This window comes from Oryctolagus cuniculus, chromosome 5 (genome assembly GCF_964237555.1).
Source record: "Oryctolagus cuniculus chromosome 5, mOryCun1.1, whole genome shotgun sequence".
NCBI classification, from domain to species: domain Eukaryota; kingdom Metazoa; phylum Chordata; class Mammalia; order Lagomorpha; family Leporidae; genus Oryctolagus; species Oryctolagus cuniculus.
The window spans coordinates 30,955,306-30,972,368 of record NC_091436.1 but is presented as its reverse complement, the minus strand read 5'-3'; the positions used below and the strand labels follow the sequence as shown (position 1 = coordinate 30,972,368).

Here is a 17,063-nt window from a genome sequence, read left to right as displayed (position 1 = left end):
GGATGATTTTCTGCAGAAAAACGGCTGCGAAAAAAAAAAAAGAACCGATTTCATTTCCAGTTCCCATCACCGCGATTTCCACATGGATGTGACGTCGCATCCCCGCTTCCGAAATGCCCAGGTGACTCACGCGGGGACACCCCGCGGGGCGGGGCGCAGGAGTTTCTGAGCCACGCCGGGGCGGGGCGGGGCCAGGCCGCCGGGGGCGGAGCGTCCGGGCGGAGCGTCCGGGCGGGGCGGGGCGGGAGCGGCGCGCGCCGCGGGCCTCCAGCGAGCGCCGCGTCCCCTGCCCCCTGGCGGCCGGCGCCGGCTCGGCCAGGCGGGCGGCGTCACGTGACTGGAAAGTCCCCGCGGAAATCCCCCCGGCTGTCGCGGTACAACTGAAAGGGTAGAAAGGAAACTGCGCAGTCTGCAGCCCTCGCAGCCGAGCGCCAGGACTTTGGAGTGCGCGGGGGCGGAGCGGCGAGCGCGGCCGCCAGAAGACATCACACACACCCCCACCCCGGCCGGTGAGCGAGCCCTAGCCCCGGCGTCCATGGGACGCCGCCTCGTGCCGACCCCCGCCCCGACCGCCACCTGCGGCGCGCGCCTGCGGTGACCGGCGCTTTGGGGAACTTGGGACTGACTCTGGGAGAGGATCGCGCCGCCCGGAGAGGTAACCCCCGCGCGCTGTGCACGGGCTCTCTGGGGCTGCGGGTGCGAGTCGGCCCGCCTCCCTGGCCTTGGCTCTTGCAGCGTCCCCCGGAGAGGAGTCTGTGGCTCTTGTGTACCCGTGCTGAGTTTTGGAGTGTTGGGCGCTGCGGTCGCCGCGCCAGATGTTGGGGTGACAGCCGGCTCTTGCTTTCCAGTAGTGCAGAGAACCTGAGCTGCAGGTGCCTGGCGCCCCTTGCTCGGGTGGTCGTTGATGCTTCGCCCGTTTCTTTGCCTCTTTTTTAGGGGAGAGGTGGAGGGGGTGGAATCAGGCACTGCATGTTCTCGGCCACGTAGGCTTTTGCAGAAGCTGTGCGGCTTCCTAGATTTTGCAAAACCAGCCAGTGGCGGTGGGATTGTCCAAGGGGCCAGCGCTCTCCCCCCGCCCCGGGGACAGCGTCCGGGCGCTCAGTGGGCTTTGCATCGGGGTGGGCTCGCGGCACGGGGTCCCGCTTTTCGGCTGCAGCGATGGAAGAGAAGTGTGCATGGAGAAGTGGCTGGCCGGCTTGCTTTCGGGAGTGGGGAGCGGGATGCACTCCGGGAGCGCCGTGCAGGTCCCCGCCGCACCACACTCGGTCTCTCTCTGTACAGCCTGGGTCGTCTCACATCCTGCCACCTGGCTTCTCAGGAAAGCAGTGGTATTAAGTAAAGAAGGAGCTCAGCTCTTTCGGAGCTGGCTTTGTTTGGAGTTCCCTCTGCTGAGCCTTCCTTGGAAAGCTGGTCTGCTCAGGTGTCACCGGGCGGCTTTTGGGGGGAAGCATGTTAATGAGAGCCTTCCGGACCCTAAACCTGCAACACCGGCTTGCTCAGCGGCCAGCCAGACAGACAGCCGTGTTGCTTTGACGTCTTGGAGATTCTTTGTACAATTTTTGACTTGTTGGAGCAGTGCCTCTCAACGGTGGAAGTATTTGTTGGTAAATCATTCATAAGTATCCGTATCGCAGACAAAAATGTTTGTCCAAAGACTTCGAGTGAGGAATGAGTGCAGTGAGTTCAAGAAGAATCTCATTGATCCTAGTGACCAAAAATAACGGGAGGGGAGGGATGATCTTTAAGTAAGACTCTGGGGTAACAGATGTAGGAATTACATGGGAAAGGTATTACTACATTTTTTTTGGCATGGAAGAGCATTATAAATGTATCAGATGAATGTATATTTTAATCTTAAATGTGGAGAAGCCCCAGAACTGGAAACTTGGGCAGTAGGTTTCTCTTTAAAGGAGTCAGACTTGGAGGCTGTGCACACCTGAATCCGTGAAGGAGGCCACGCTGGTTATGAAATACTGTCTTTACGTGTCTTGCATATGGTTTACAGCTCTCACTGGTTTAGATCCGTGCTGAATGATCCCAAGATCCAGACAACAGGAGAGTGAGAAAGGCAAAACAAGGCAGCCCCTCATTTGTTAGAACTCTCCCTACTGCCTGTCTGTGTTCATCCAGGAGTGCCAGGCCCTGTGGCCACAGGTGTGCTGCTGTGGGCATGGAGGGTGCAGGTGTCGGGAGACCCGGCTTCCAAGGCAGGACTCTTCCGGCATGGCTGTGGGGCCTGTGCAGGGCCTGTGACACTGTTGCCTTGGCTGCAGACCGAGGTGGTTGTATGAATTCAGAGAGGGGAGTAGAGCCTACTCCCCTTCTTGGCTTTTAGCTCCAGCCTCACCGTGGCGTTGGCCTTCAGTGGGTGACCAGACAGCCTTGTTGGCTGGGTTCATGGGTGGATGCATGGATGGATGGAAGAGCGGCATTGTGAAAGAGACCATGCTATGCCTCGAAGGAGACATGTGTGTCGTATTTCTGTCCCTTCCTTGTGTCTGCAGTCCCGTGGTGATTTTGCCCAATCCATCTGCTGGGAATGTTGGCTATCACAGAAGAGAGCACCATGCCACCCAGAGAGGGACTTCTCCCAGACCCCACCCAGCAGTCAGGAGAAGAATCCCAGTCCAGAATGACCACCAGAAAGCTCCTTGACAGCAGTCGGGCACCGTCTGCTTCCCACCCACCCTCCTTCTAGTGGGCCACAAGAATTCAGGCTGTCGGTGGCTTCCCCAAAATCTGGGTTTCTTCTCCCTTACACAAAGGTTTAGCATCTTCCTCAAGGGGAAAGTTGCCCTGACAAACCGTATGATGCAGGAGTGGGATTGACAACTGTTAGGAAACTTCCCAGGGATTTTTTTTTTATGCTCTGAAATTGTCTGCATCTTCTTGGAAATTCACCCTTCCCCGGGACTAGTGATTGAGAGCTGGCTCTCTGCACAGCTCCACCCTGGAGAGGTCCCATGGTCACTCACATCCTTCCGTGCTGTTGGCATGGGTTATTGATGCCAGCCTTTGCCCTTACTCCTCTTTGTCCCGAGTGGCCACCTTGTTGAAAGTTTCTTCCTTGCATGCATCCAGATTTTCATTTCTTCCACCAAGTGATGACGCGTGAAGATTTTAGGGTGCGAGGCGGGCTGGAAATGCATGCATATGAGTGTGGGTACCTACGTGGTGGTCATACACTCTGCTTGGCAGTGGCATTGAAACGATGGAGCTCCTATGTCTGTTGTCGGATGTGTAGAATTTCCTAGTCCGTTGTCATTCTTCGTGTCTTACTTGGATGTAGTTAAGCTCAATGGCCAGGTTCTGAAGGGATGTTCTTGAAAATAGCAAAGCTTCTTGTTGGACATAAGCTTCTTGGTTGGTTATAAAAATGTTTGGTTTTAACCGGTTATAAATATCATCATAAACTTCACAAATAAGCCCTCTGTGCTTCTTCTGGGCACTGGAGAGGAAACCCCAGTCAGCAGGCTAGGTGACAGCATGAAGCTGCCGGTTTCTCATAAGACGTTTACCATTCTCCCGGCGTAAGGAGGGAGTGCTTCAGAGAGAAGTCGAGACTTGCCCATGAGCAGAGATTACCCGGTGGTGGGCTTGGGGAGGTAGCCTCGGTCTCATCTTTCTCTGCTCCTGAGATGGAGCAGCTGTTCCCAGTGGCGTCCCCGCGGCACGGGAGCTGACATGGGTTTGTGGAGCAGGCCCTGGTGCTGATGCACACTTGGCTGCCTGGCAGACATTACTGAAAACATGGGTTATCCCCCTCCTCCTCGGCATCCACCCCCCCCCCGCACCCCCCCTTCTCTTGTTTAGACTAATCTGTAATGGTGATGTAACTTACAACAGTCCAGTGTGAGTTCATCTTTGGGGCCAGCTAGTATCCTGGGAGTCGAGTGACTAAGATCCTTGGCCTCCAGATTGGGGTAATGGCAAGATCAAACAGCGGGGTTTCCTGCAGGTAGATATATAGGAGCAGCTTCAAAGGCTAACGGGTTCTTCCCCCTCCTCTTCAGGTGGTGGAGAGCACCATGGCTGAACAACTGCTTCCTCAGGCTTTGTATTTGAGCAACATGCGGAAAGCTGTGAAGATCAGAGAGAGGACCCCAGAAGATATTTTTAAGCCCACCAATGGGATCATTCATCACTTTAAAACCATGCACCGATACACGCTGGAAATGTTCCGGACTTGTCAGTTTTGTCCACAGTTCCGGGAGATCATCCACAGAGCTCTCATTGACAGAAACATCCAGGCTTCCCTGGAAAGCCAGAAGAAGCTCAACTGGTGTCGGGAAGTCAGGAAGCTGGTGGCTCTGAAAACCAATGGTAAGGGGGCCCCTTCGGGTTGCCTTTGCCTGGGGCAGGGGAGGTGGGGAGCTGGCTCCCCTGGTGCTGGGTCCTCATTCCTTAAGTTTTGGTAGCACCAGCCCAAACTCAAGTCTCTTGGGGCCATAGACCCCATAGTGTAGAACCTCTCAGAGAGCAAGCTTGTTCTGAAAACATTTCTCTTAAGGCTGTTTTCTATGATTAGACTGCAGCGTGCACGCAGGCCTAGAGAATGCCTCTCCGTTTAGCTGATTTGTGTTTCTAATTCTTGCAGTGATGCGATTCCCTAGCCAATAATGAAAATATTAAAAGGCTTTCAGTTCAGACACAAGGCATGGTGTGCAAACTGGCATTACTCTCCTGAGCAGATACTGTGTGTGGTGTGCTTGGACTCTGGAAATTAATTGGTGGCATTTTGTGGGTTTAACCAGTGAATGGCTATTGTGGATGTGAAGGGCTTGTCTCCGCCTACCTTACCTAGGTCCTATTGCCTCTGGTTCTAGCAGATGAAATAGAAAATAAGTGAGATTTTTAGTGTGAATTTTAGACCTCTGCTTCATGACTTTTGGGGATTCCTAGCCGTTGGATTTCTTCTATGCCTGTCTGCCCCAAAGGTCTTTTCTCCATAAGCACTGTTTCCCACTCCAGGCTTTACTCTGATTTTTTAAAATTATTTCCATTGAGCAAGAATGTGTGCATGTTAGAAACATCTAAGCATAATAAAGGTTCTATTTTTTGGATATAGATAATTGTTTTAAGAAGTAGACTGTCCAAGACCAAAGAAGAGCTGGAATCTCAGGTCCTTATATCTGTGACAGTCTTAAACTGTCTGACCGAAATAATAAGTCCAAGAGCAGAAAATCTTGGTTGACAATGGTTCTGAAAAGAGCATGAATTCATTTAATTGGTCCATTAACTTTGGCTGTTTCTGACTTGGATCACTTAGAGTGATTGGCAAATGTGTGTTTTGCTTTATTTTGATTCTGGGTCTTTTGTACATCACCTCAACATCTTGCCTATATTTATGGAAGCTTAGACTCTTAGAAACATGGGTAGAGAGCCAGCTGGGGATAGCTCTTGTCTACTTTGTTCTTGGCATTAAATCAAGTGATGAATAGAAGTAGGTAATTATATTAAGTCCTCATCAAGGGGCTTATATACCTGACAGTTTGTGGTTTCAGCTCTCCCATTTTGTTAACAAAAAAAAGGGTGGCATTGGGAGAGTTAGTTGGAAACACAAACACTGCCAAATTAGAATTGGGATGGAAAGGGGAAAACTTTACTATCATTCACTGAAATAACTAACATTTTGCTGTATTTCCTTTTATAAAAAAAGGACTGTAAAATAGTAAACACTTACTTTGCCAATGTCATTTAATTAAATCAACAAGGATCCATGCTATGAATAAGACTATAAAAGCAAGTGCATTTTGATAACATTTTCTGGGAAATATGGTTTTTTTTTTTTTTAAAGGCTCAGAATCCCTTTATTGCCCACTGTCAAGAAAATTCCTTGAAATTCCCAAAAAGGGAAGATGTGTTATTTAAGGGAGGAGAGAAGTGACTTTCCTTCTCTGTTTTGTTAGTAGCACTCTTTTCTTCTAAAAGCCTTCCCGCTGTAGGAGAGGTCTTCAAAGTCAGTGGTCTCTTTGGGGGCTGGGGGTGATTCACAAGTTTGCATTTGAGGATATGAGACTGCGGTGAATGAGGAAGGGAGTAGGTGGCATAAAATTGAAACTTCATGTGAACAATTCCAGCGTCTATTGGCTGCAGCGATTTCACTTGTATAATGAGTAGCCTTATTCCAGCTCAGCCTGACCACACCCCCTTGGAAAGTCCAGGGTGCAGTTGGCAGTTTAAATGTCTACACCCCAGAACAAAAAGTACAATAGCTTGTTGCTCAACTGCTAGTCAAATAACTGAGCACTGGGGAATTCCAGATGTTACTTAGGGAATTTCATACTGGTGTATCTCAATAAAGAACTGAAAGTAAGCACATGAAGAAGAAGAAAAAAAGCCTTATCTTTGCTCTAGATTTTGCAAAGGGGAAATTTCAACAGAATGCAACCATTGCCACACTTTTGCCAAGGCACAAGGCTTGAGCTATCTTTTGTGTTTATTGGTTTGAATTCTTTACTTAGCTGATTCTTCTATGTGGGTAAAATTGAAGAGTTACTGGCTGTGGATGTGTTTATTTGAGTTTTTTGTTGATTTTGCTTTTTAATACAGTTTGGCTATAATTCAAATTTGATAAAAATTTCAATTAGCTTCATTGCCCTGCTTAGGGAGTGATGTAAGAAGACATTTAACTTTGTTTACAAAAAGCTATTTTGCACTTGCCAAAGCAAGTGTGCGTTATTTTGCACATGCCAAAGGAATGTGCATGAAACATTCAGGAGTTAACTTTTTGCATTAAACATTCTCCCAAAATGTTTATTATTGGGGCAACAGGGGGTGGCTGAGAGAAGGTGTGATCTATTAAATGTGTATCTTACCCTGGAAAAGTCAGAAGTGAAAGGAATAAAAGCAGACCCTGATCTCCAAATGCCTGCCCTAAACGCTGAATTATTTTCAAATGTAGACATCCAAGTGCTTTTGAACTTTGCAAAAGAACTTTACAATTGCTCACATGCAGGTTCACCTAAGGCGCTCCTGTGGCTGGTCCTGGCAGGCCATAGGTAGCCTTACTTTGCATACCAGCCCAGCAGCCTCCCAGTCCCAAAGGCTAAAGTGCAATGGTCAAGTCGCTCACCGCTGTCCCTGTCTAGTACACCCAGCCCCAGCCCCAGCCACGCCTGCTTCCTGCTTTGCACCTGCTGCACTCTGTTCTCACTGGGAGCTGGAGAGCAGCCGTGCCAGTGCCTCAGCCAGGACTGTTAGGAAGGGATGAGTCTGTGGGGATCCCAGTGCAATGCCCTCACTTCACAGTAGGGAGAAACACCTGCAGAGCTTGCGGACTTTCCCCCAAGGTCACCTACAGGAGGCAGGACAGAGCCAGGTGGGAGCAAACCACTCTCCCCTAGCTCCCTTGCTGTTGGCAGTCCTGAGAAAGAACAATGACAAGACCTGCTTTCTCTCTGAAGCGCGTCACCGTGTGACATGCTCTCAGTGGCCCCTGATTAGCAGAGCCAGTTTATCCTGGAAGCCCTAGCTGGCCCTTACACGCTGGTTCCCTCACTTTGCCTCCCTCTCCTTCCCTGGGGTGTGCAGGTGACGGGAACTGCCTCATGCACGCCGCGTGCCAGTACATGTGGGGCGTGCAGGACACAGACCTGGTGCTGAGGAAGGCCCTCTTCAGCACCCTCAAGGAGACGGACACCCGCAATTTCAAGTTCCGCTGGCAGCTGGAGTCCCTCAAATCCCAGGAGTTTGTGGAAACGGGGCTGTGCTATGACACCCGGGTATGTAGCATTCTGCTGTCAAGCCTCTGGTGGGGGAGGGGTGCCCTGGGCATGGGATTTACAACAAGGTCACATGAATTTGGCTGAGCGAAGCGTACTGGATGGAAAGCACCAGCAGCCTCCTGTGGGATGAGCCTGAGGCTCTGGCCAGTCCGGAGGCCTTGGGGTGGCCAGTTCCCAGGCGTGGGGCTCTTGGTTTCAGCAGAGGGTCTCGATCACCACCTTCTCCTGGGGCGTTGTTTGCTGTCGCTCAGTGTCACTGCCTTGCCCATGCTCTGCTGAGCAGCCAAATAGACATGCGCCTTACTGCTCTCAGCCACAGGTGTGGAGTTTTTGCGTATGTTTGTGACGAGCTTCAATGTGAGGCCTCATCAGGGAGAGTTTTTTTTTTTTTTTTTTTTTTTTAAGAGCAGGTGCTGTCCTCATCCTCCTCCCCCACGTTTGAGTTTGCCTTGTAGTGGAAAAAAAGTAAAGGAAGAAAACCAAAATGGGGGAAAGGGCAATCGTCTGAATGATTTCAAGAAAGGGGGCTATGGGCTGTGTTACCTAAATGAAAAATTGCAGAGTGAGGTCAGAGTGACTTGGCAAGGCCGAGTATGTTCAACCTTTTCTCCCTTGTACCCTTAGAACTGGGACGATGAATGGGACGACCTCGTCAAAATGGCATCCACAGACACCCCCGTGGCGCGAGGCGGGCTGCAGTATCACTCCCTGGAAGAAATACACATATTTGTCCTTTGCAACATCCTCCGAAGGCCCATCGTGGTCATTTCAGGTAAGACACCCGCAGGTCACTGCCGTCTTCAGTGCCACGCGGCCTTGGTGCTTCGGCTCTTAGCAGAGGCCCACGCGACCCAAGTTAGAGGTGACGCTAGCTGGGTGGAAGCTACTGGAAGTCACCTGAAGCCCTTCATTTCCTTTCTCTTTCCTTAAACAGACAAAATGCTGAGAAGCTTGGAATCAGGTTCAAATTTCGCCCCTTTGAAAGTGGGCGGGATTTATTTGCCTCTGCACTGGCCTGCCCAGGAGTGCTACAGATACCCCATCGTCCTCGGCTACGACAGCCAGCACTTTGTGCCTCTGGTGACCCTGAAGGACAGTGGACCCGGTGAGAAAACTGAGCGTCAATTCATGTGACAGTTCCATGAGCTTCCAGATGGCAGGGAGCGTTTAGGAGCATGGAGGTGTAGTGCTTTCAGTAGCAGGAATCGTGATACCCCCACATCTCTGTGGCCGACTGCCACGTGCTGTCAGCACGGTCATAGCAAGTAGGACATGGACACACATACGTAGGACTGCTCTGACTGCTGTTGCTATGTGGTAGATGAAGGCGCACACAGGGCCGGACTGGGCTGGCTGTTACCTTCCTAGGGTTATTTGGTAGCGGGCACTGTGCTTTCAATAGGTTCTATTTCTTTCATTCCATCTGCACAGCATCCCTGTGAGATGCAGGCATTGACAGCGTTAGTTCACAGGTGGGATGGGCGAGGCTCCCAGAGGCAAATCTGCACCTCTTGTAACGAAATAGTGACGGAAGTAGGATTCTAACTGAGGTCGCTCTGATGCCATAGTGTGGGAAATCAAGCCATAGGATGCACCACTTCCACGCCACTCACTATTCCATTAGCTTCCTGGAAATAAGCGTGCCTGACACATGGCAGGGTTTGGCGCTTTCTGTTTTCCTTTTTGCGTTTAACTGTGCTGAGATAATGCTTTGCTGTTCTTTCTGCATTTTCCAAATGTACTCACTGTTTGCTTGACTTTCCCTAGAACTTCATTTAGTGGCATTGTATTTACCTATGTCCTGTTTTCTCCCACAGAAATCCGAGCTGTGCCCCTGGTTAACAGAGACCGAGGAAGATTTGAAGACCTAAAAGTCCACTTTTTAACAGATCCTGAAAATGAGATGAAGGAGAAGCTCTTGAAAGAGTACCTGATGGTGATCGAAATCCCAGTGCAAGGCTGGGACCACGGCACGACGCATCTGATTAACGCCGCGAAGTAAGCAGTTTGCGTGTAGCGCCCTTCTTCATCCGTCACTTTGTGCTTCGGCTGTGTAAGCTGGTGCCACGGCCAAGCTCAGCAGCACAGTTCCTCACAGCCAGTTTCCTCCGGGGTGAAACAGATTCGGTGTTCAGTGCACGAATGGGTCAGGGTCAGCCACAGGAGAACCAGCTTCAGTTTCAAATGGAAAGAAGTCGTTCGTCCACACTGGTTTTCCTGGATGTCTGGATGTGGAGAGTTAGAACTGTGGGTTTGAGATGTGTGTCTAGTGGTAGGTGTTCAAGCTCACTGAAGATGGCACATTAGGGTGCCTGAGTTCGAGTCCCAGCCCCAGCTTCTTGCTGGTGTAGGCCGTGGGAGGCAGTGGTGATGGTTCAAGTCATTGGGTTCTTGCCACCTGCCTGGGAGGCCTGGGTCATGTTCCCAGCTCCCTGCTCTGGCCCCAGGCCAACCTCAGCTGTTAACAGGCATCTGGGGCATGAACCACAGGATGGGAGCTTTCTGTTTCTCTTTCTCTCAGTGTCTTTGCATGTCATAATTTTTTATTTAAGTGCATTTATGTTAAGGATAGTTTCCTTGTTGTTCTTAATTGCTCTAGTACATTCAGGAGTTTCCAGAAGTTCATAGAAAAGTATAACTAAAAGATAAGTTTGAGGGCTAGTGCTATGGCGAGGCCGGCTAAGCCACCACCTGCAATGCCGGCATCCCGTGAGAGCACAGGATTGAGTCCCAGCTGCTCTGCTTCTAATCCAGCTCCCTGCTAATGTGCCTGGGAAAGCAGTGGAGGATGGCCCAAGTCCCTGGATCCCTGCACCCACATGGGAGACCTGGATGAAGCTCCTGGATCCTGGCTTCACCCTGGCCCAGCCCTGACCACTGTGGCCATTTTGGCAGTGAACCAGTGGATAGAAGATCTCTCTTTCTCTCTATCTCTCCCTGTTTCTCTGTAACTCTGTATTTCGAACACATACTTTTTTAAAAAAATGTTTGTTTTGGTGCAAAACAGTTTTAAAATCTGGCATAGTTTGTTTATAATACACATTTTCCATGACCTTTCAGAGGTACCATCATATTAAAAAGACAAGCAAGTGAACACTCTTAGAAAGAAGCCTTTTTCTCTTGGCTTTTTGACAAGGACAGACCCAGAGTGGCCTGTAGAGTCTGTTTATGTGACAGTCCATGATTTTGTCACCTGGCAACAGGATGAGAGCCCCAGGGTATAGACTGAGTGGATATCAAGTCTTTTTTTTTTTTTTCAAAGATTTATTTACTTATTTGAAAGTCAGAGTTACACAGAGAGAGGAGAGGCAGAGAGAGAGGTCTTCTGTCCAATGGTTCAGTCCCCAGATGGCTGCAACGGCTGGAGCTGCGCCAATCTGAAGCCAGGAGCTTCTTCCCAGTCTCCCACACAGGTGCAGGGGCCCAAGGATTTGGGCCATCTTCCACTGCTTTCCCAGGCCACAGCAGAGAGCTGGGTTGGAAGAGGAGCAGCCGGGACTAGAACCGGTGCCCCATAGGATGCCAGCGCTTCAGGCCAGGGCATTAACCCACTGCGCCACATCGCTGGCCCCGGATATCAAGTCTTTAAACCCTGGCTTAAAGAGCTGCCTGTTGCTGAGACCTGGAAATGCACACGAGATGGCAGTGAGGGCAAAAGAGAATCACTTTCTCAAAGTGGAGACTTGCAGATGGCGGACTCAAAAGTAAATACGGCGCTTGGGAGTCTGCCTCTTCTTTAGTCATGGCAGTGAAGGCTGGTGGAGACGAGGCGCGAGGTTAGAATTAATAACCACAAAATAGAGAGGACACAATTCCACAGTGGACTGTACTCGTCCCAAGCGAACGGCCTGGGTTCCGTCTCACTGCACATTTGGCCTCCCAGAAGTGAGAAAGGAAAAGTGGCACAGCGAGCTTTGTGAAGAAACCAGAGAGTGAGCAGGTGCAGAGGCAGCCGCGGCCGAGCCCTTTCCTTGGAATTCCCGGTGACTGGCTGCACCAGGACTGGGTGGCTGAGGTGGTGACCTCTAGCAGCTGCAGACTGGTTCCTGCGATGTTTGCCTCTGGAACACATTAGCAGATGTGTCTGACCACATCACACTGGCAGGGCAGGCCCTTGGTGGGGACCGCGTTTCAGTGACTGGTTCTCAGCCCCGCTCGTGTGTGGCTCTGTGTCATCTCATGTGTTTTCCCTTTTCATCTCCAGGTTGGATGAAGCCAACTTGCCCAAAGAGATCAATCTGGTCGACGACTACTTTGAACTTGTGCAGCACGAGTACAAGAAATGGCAGGAAAACAATGACCAGGGGAGGAGGGAGGTGCACACCCAGAAGCCCGTGGAACCTTCCAGGCCCCAGCTCTCGCTCATGGATGTCAAATGTGAAACGCCCAACTGTCCTTTCTTCATGTCCGTGAACACCCAGCCCCTGTGCCACGAATGCTCCGAGAGGCGGCAAAAGAACCAGAACAAACTTCCAAAGCCGGGGCCAGAGGGGCTCCCGGGTGTGGCGCTTGGGGCCCCTCGGGGAGAGGCCTGTACGGAGTCCTCAGCCTGGCGGCCCGAGGAGCCAGCTGGGGGGCCGCATTCGGCGCCGCCGACAGCCCCCAGCCTTTTCCTGTTCAGCGAGACCACGGCCATGAAGTGCAGGAGCCCTGGCTGCCCCTTCACGCTGAACGTGCAGCACAACGGATTCTGCGAGCGTTGCCACCACGCGCGGCAGCTCAGCGCGGCCCACGCCGCGGGCGACTCGAGGCATTTGGACCCTGGTAAGTGCCGGGCGTGCCTCCAGGACGCCACCAGGACGTTTAATGGGATCTGCAGTACTTGCTTCAAAAGGACTACAGCAGAGCCCTCCTCCAGCCTCAGTGCCAGCGTCCCTCCCTCGTGTCACCAGCGCTCCAAGTCAGACCCCTCGCAGCTCATCCAGAGTCTCTCCCCGCATTCTTGCCGCAGAGCTGGGAACGACACCCCCTCTGGCTGCCTCCCCCCGGCCGCACGGACTCCAGTGGACAGGACGGGGACAAGCAAGTGTAGAAAAGCTGGCTGCACGTATTTCGGGACTCCAGAAAACAAGGGCTTTTGCACCCTCTGTTTCATCGAATACAGAGAGAACAAACGTGAGTGCCATGGTTGATCTCCCAAAGCGGGGGTTTGTTCCTGATCTTCGAAAGGGGGAGTCCATCCGGGCAGCTGGTTGGAATGGTCAGAGCCCAGCCTGCTTCTGTACCAGGGGTCAGAGTGGCTTGGCCAGCTGCACAGGGAGGCAGAGGGCATGGTGGGGTCGCAGCAGCTGCGAGGTGCCACCACATTTCCAAGAACCCGTGGTACCCTGCAGATGGAGCACATGAAATTGGTTTTCGTAATGCCATTCTGTGTGTGGCATTTACGAGAGAGTTTCAACTAGACTTCTGCAACTTTGGGCTAATAAGGAAATCTGGAAATCTAGGGGGTAGGACAGCCTTGACTGACAGAAGGAAACATTTGGGGTCTGGGAAATCTGAATTTGAAAGGGACACAGGCAGTAAGTGTCTGCTGTGTGTCCTGGAACCATCCCCGGTCAGCGTGCCTTGTGCAAGCTGGGCAACTTGTAAAGCAAAGGTGTTTCAGAAACGGTAGTATCATTTCGGCTGCGTTTGTAGCAGTCTGCTCGCCGCATCTGTGTTTGGAATCCATGTATTTCTGTACCGTGAGTGTCGCTGGGGCCTCGTGGTGACCCGTACATTGTGCTGATCAGCATCCACTTTCTCGTAGATTTTGTAGCGTCCTCGGGGAAAGCCAGTGCCGTGGCCTCCAGGTTCCAGAACACCATGCCATGCCTGGGCAGGGAATGCGGCACCCTCGGCAGCACCACATTCGAAGGCTACTGTCAGAAGTGTTTCATTGAAGCGCAGAATCAGCGATTTCACGAAGCCAAGAGGACAGAAGAGCAACTGGTGAGCAGTCCTCCCCCAGTGCAGGTCAGGCCTCCCCTTCGGGATCAGCTCCTCCCACCTGTCACAGGCAGGCTCTCTCCCCTCGGGCTCTGTGTCCCCGTGATAAAGGATCATTTTACAAAGTCACGGGGCCAGCATTGTGGCACAGCAGCTTAAGCTGCTGCCGGTGATGCCAGCATCCCAAATATGAGCACTGCTTGCAGTCCCAGCTGCTCCACTTCCGATCCAGCTCCCTGCTAATGCACGAGGGAAGCACCAAAGGATGTACCTGGGCTTCTGCCACCCACTTGGGAGACCAGGCTGGAGTTCCAAACTCCTGGTTTTGGCCTGACCCAGCCCTGGCCCTTGCAACCACTTGGGGAGTGAACCAGTAAGTGGAAGATTCTCTCTCTCTCTTTCTCTGTCTCCCTCTCTCTGTCACTCAAGTCTGCAGGAAGATCTAAGGGATAAAAATCCCATTCACCTTATCTTCCCAGATTGGAGGGACTGCTATTGATTTCCTTGAACTAAGTATACTTTAGAAGTCATTTTATAAAGCAGATAAAATCTGCCATAGAATAAAACCTCTTCAAGCTTCCAAAAAGCCAGGTAGTAATCCAAGATTTCTTGAATTGTGGCAGAAACACAGACATCGCAAAGGCAGGCTTCTTCAACGATCCTTTATCACAGGGAGAGAAGGCAGAAGCCAGGGGATTCCGCTTAGCGGCCTCAAAGCAGGCCTGCAGCTAGCTGTAGAGCGGTAGGAATTGGCTAAGTAAGCACAGCCGGTCCTCAGTCCCGATAGAAGAGAGGTGGGCCGGCTTCACTGCCAGTGGTGGTGGGCTTGACCTCCCCAGGGCGAGGTCCAGTTTCCTGGGGATCGGAAGGCCATGTCCAGCTCGCTGACAGCACCTGCCCGCTGCTCCCTTGCAGGGGTGTGGAATCTGCTGTGTCCAATGAGATCTTGTGCCCTCCCTTTGAAACACGAGCCACAAATCTGTCTGTTCTTCCCACCCAGAGATCGAGCCAGCGCAGAGACGTGCCCCGAACCACACAGAGCAGCTCCAGGCCTAAGTGCGCCCGGGCCACCTGCAGGAACATCCTGGCGTGCCGTAGTGAGGAGCTCTGCATGGAGTGCCAGCACCTCAGCCAGCGCGTGGGCTCCGGCGTCCCCCGCGGAGAGCTCGCCCCCGAGGAGCCCCCCAAGCAGCGCTGCCGGGCCCCAGCCTGCGACCACTTTGGCAATGCCAAGTGTAATGGCTACTGCAACGAGTGCTTTCAGTTCAAGCAGATGTATGGCTGACGGGAAACAGGCCAGCTGCCGTCAACGTGGTGCTATACTCCAGGCCTCCAGAGCCCACTGGAGGGGCAGTGCCCGCCACGGGGAGTGGGCTCAAGCGTGGCTGAGCAGGGAACGACAGATAAGCTCTTCATCCAGGCCGTGATGGGGATGGGCTCGGGTTTGGTGACCGGGGCGTCCACCCAGCAGAGCCGGGGACTGGATCCTCCCATGCCACCATGTGGAAGGCCCGGAGCATCTCCGGACCCGGACCCTGCCCATCGGGACTGCCTCGTCGTCTTGTTGAGGAAAGGGAGAGCTCACCCAGGCGGGTGGGCTGGGAGAGCCAGGGCCTCGCCCCCTGCCCTGTCACCACCCCACTCAGAGGGGGGAAGCTGAAGCCTCGTGGGACAGAGGCCCTCTGCCCGAAGCTCAGGGAGACGCCCACGTCCAGAGAGTGTCAGGAGTCCACCGTGTCCCCACCTGCCACGTCCCCTTCCCTGTGAGCCGGCCAGAGAGCAGAACGGACTGTGACGGAGCTGCTGGGACCGACGCTGTCAACGATGGAAAGGAAGCAAGCTGCTCTTTACAACGTGCACCTTTGAAAACTCAGAATATTTTAGTGGGAAAATGTGTAACTCTCTTGGTTATCATTGTCTGCTGAAGAGGTTCGCTTGAACCAAGGTGTGTGTAAATCTGTGTACATAGGTGATACACCCTTATGTATGAGGGATTTTTTATTATTATTAATAATAGAGGTATATGTGGGAAGACTGAATAATAATAACCTATTTTCTGGTTGTTGCTGGGGCACCACCTGTATACACAGCTTCCGTGAACTCAACCAGCTGCCTTTGGAAAGGGAGCACTCCAGTTGTGTCTGTGTAATCCGCTTTATTTATTTTATTACCAATGTCAAGATTATTTAAATGAAGCTGTTTCCTCAGCTCTGGGGAAAGGCTGCAGTATCTCCTGTGAGATAGCATCTTTGCTTTGGTCGCGTTCCGGACCCAGGCGAGCTCCTGACCACAGCAGGGAGTGGAGCTGCCTGCAGACACCTTGCTGCTTGCCTCCCTTGGCGAGAAGGAATTGTATCAGGAGGAAATCCATTCGAATCTCATGCCTCCCCCTCTGATTTGCTAAGAAGTTGTCCTGTGTTATGGGTGCTTCTGAGTATCCTACCTCCTTGGAGATATGATAGGCAAGAAGTAGGCATGAGATGGGGAGGGCGGTCACAGGGCAAGATGTGACTTTTCGTCGTGGTTTCATTTGCTGTGTTAATGCTGTGTCCTGGGGTTTTAGGCAGTGGCCTTGAGTCCAGCCGTGGGACACAGAAACCAAGTAGGAAGCAAGAGGATGAGGATGTGTGTGTGTGTCATTGGCCTGCAGTTTCTCTGTGTGCTTTGTGTTATTGTCATTGTTACTCAGAAAAAAAAAAAAAAAGAAAAAAGAGGGAAGTGTGTTTCTCCCAGGGGTAAAGGCTGCCAGTTTTGGGGTCTAGAGTCGTCACCCCAAAATATCTGTGATCCATAACTCTACATAGCCTTCCCTCGTGTTACCTGACATGTCTGTTCGCTGATGTAAATCTTTATGATTTCTTGCTAAAGATGTCAAAGAAACATCAGTGTGTTCACCTAGTTCCTTTAAAGTTGATAGCCTAATATTTTGTCTATCAATATTTTCTTTCTTAATGTGAAAAGAAATGGAATTATTTATACTCGCTATAGAAAATATTTGAAATTTGCACATTTAGTTGTCTCATACTTTGTTGAATTCCTTGGTTTTCCCGAATAAGTGTAACTTTCACAAGAGTCAATATTAAAAAATAAATTATTTAAGAACATATTTTGATGTTTTTTTATTGATGAACACTGAAACAAAGCCTCAAATATGAAAACAGCTTTCTAAGCAACTATATTTTGGTGTACATTTGGGCAAAGAATACTTCCCTCATCCATGGATAGTGAAGTTGCTTTAAAAAAATGATACGACTGTGTGAGGGTAGGGCTGTGCTGTGACAGACTGGCTGTCCCTCGGCAGCATGGTCACCAGTGTAGCTGTATTGAAAGGGGAGGACCCACCTTGAAGAGGTTGGATCTAGTGCCAGCTATTGGGGTGTAGTAGGTTAAGCTGCATCCGGAATCAGA

At 51.4% G+C, this 17,063-nt stretch overlaps 1 protein-coding gene across 3 annotated transcripts; it reads left to right on the top strand.

The window, feature by feature from the left end:
- The first annotated feature begins 371 nt into the window (after positions 1-371).
- On the top strand, positions 372-16,761 carry TNFAIP3 (TNF alpha induced protein 3). 3 transcript variants are annotated; one of them, XM_017345389.3, is made up of 9 exons: positions 372-509; positions 4,014-4,323; positions 7,534-7,724; positions 8,352-8,499; positions 8,662-8,832; positions 9,545-9,725; positions 11,932-12,842; positions 13,477-13,658; positions 14,656-16,761. In XM_017345389.3, exons 2-9 carry the CDS (start codon positions 4,029-4,031, stop codon positions 14,938-14,940), a joined length of 2,364 nt encoding a protein of 787 aa, XP_017200878.1. In that variant the 5' UTR covers positions 372-509; positions 4,014-4,028; the 3' UTR covers positions 14,941-16,761. The 3 variants fall into 3 exon arrangements, with proteins under 3 accessions (XP_017200878.1, XP_008261794.1, XP_017200877.1); XM_008263572.4 differs by having other exon boundaries at positions 405-655; XM_017345388.3 differs by lacking the exon at positions 372-509 and having other exon boundaries at positions 3,995-4,323.
- The last annotated feature ends 302 nt before the right edge of the window (positions 16,762-17,063 follow it).

Bases quoted from the DNA above. Each gene is read 5' to 3' on its own strand.
- TNFAIP3 (XM_017345389.3), top strand. From the start codon at position 4,029: ATGGCTGAACAACTGCTTCCTCAGGCTTTGTATTTGAGCAACATGCGG. The intron at 8,833-9,544 runs GTGAGAAAACTG...TTTCTCCCACAG, and splicing joins CCTGAAGGACAGTGGACCCG to AAATCCGAGCTGTGCCCCTG. The intron at 12,843-13,476 runs GTGAGTGCCATG...ACTTTCTCGTAG, and splicing joins CGAATACAGAGAGAACAAAC to ATTTTGTAGCGTCCTCGGGG.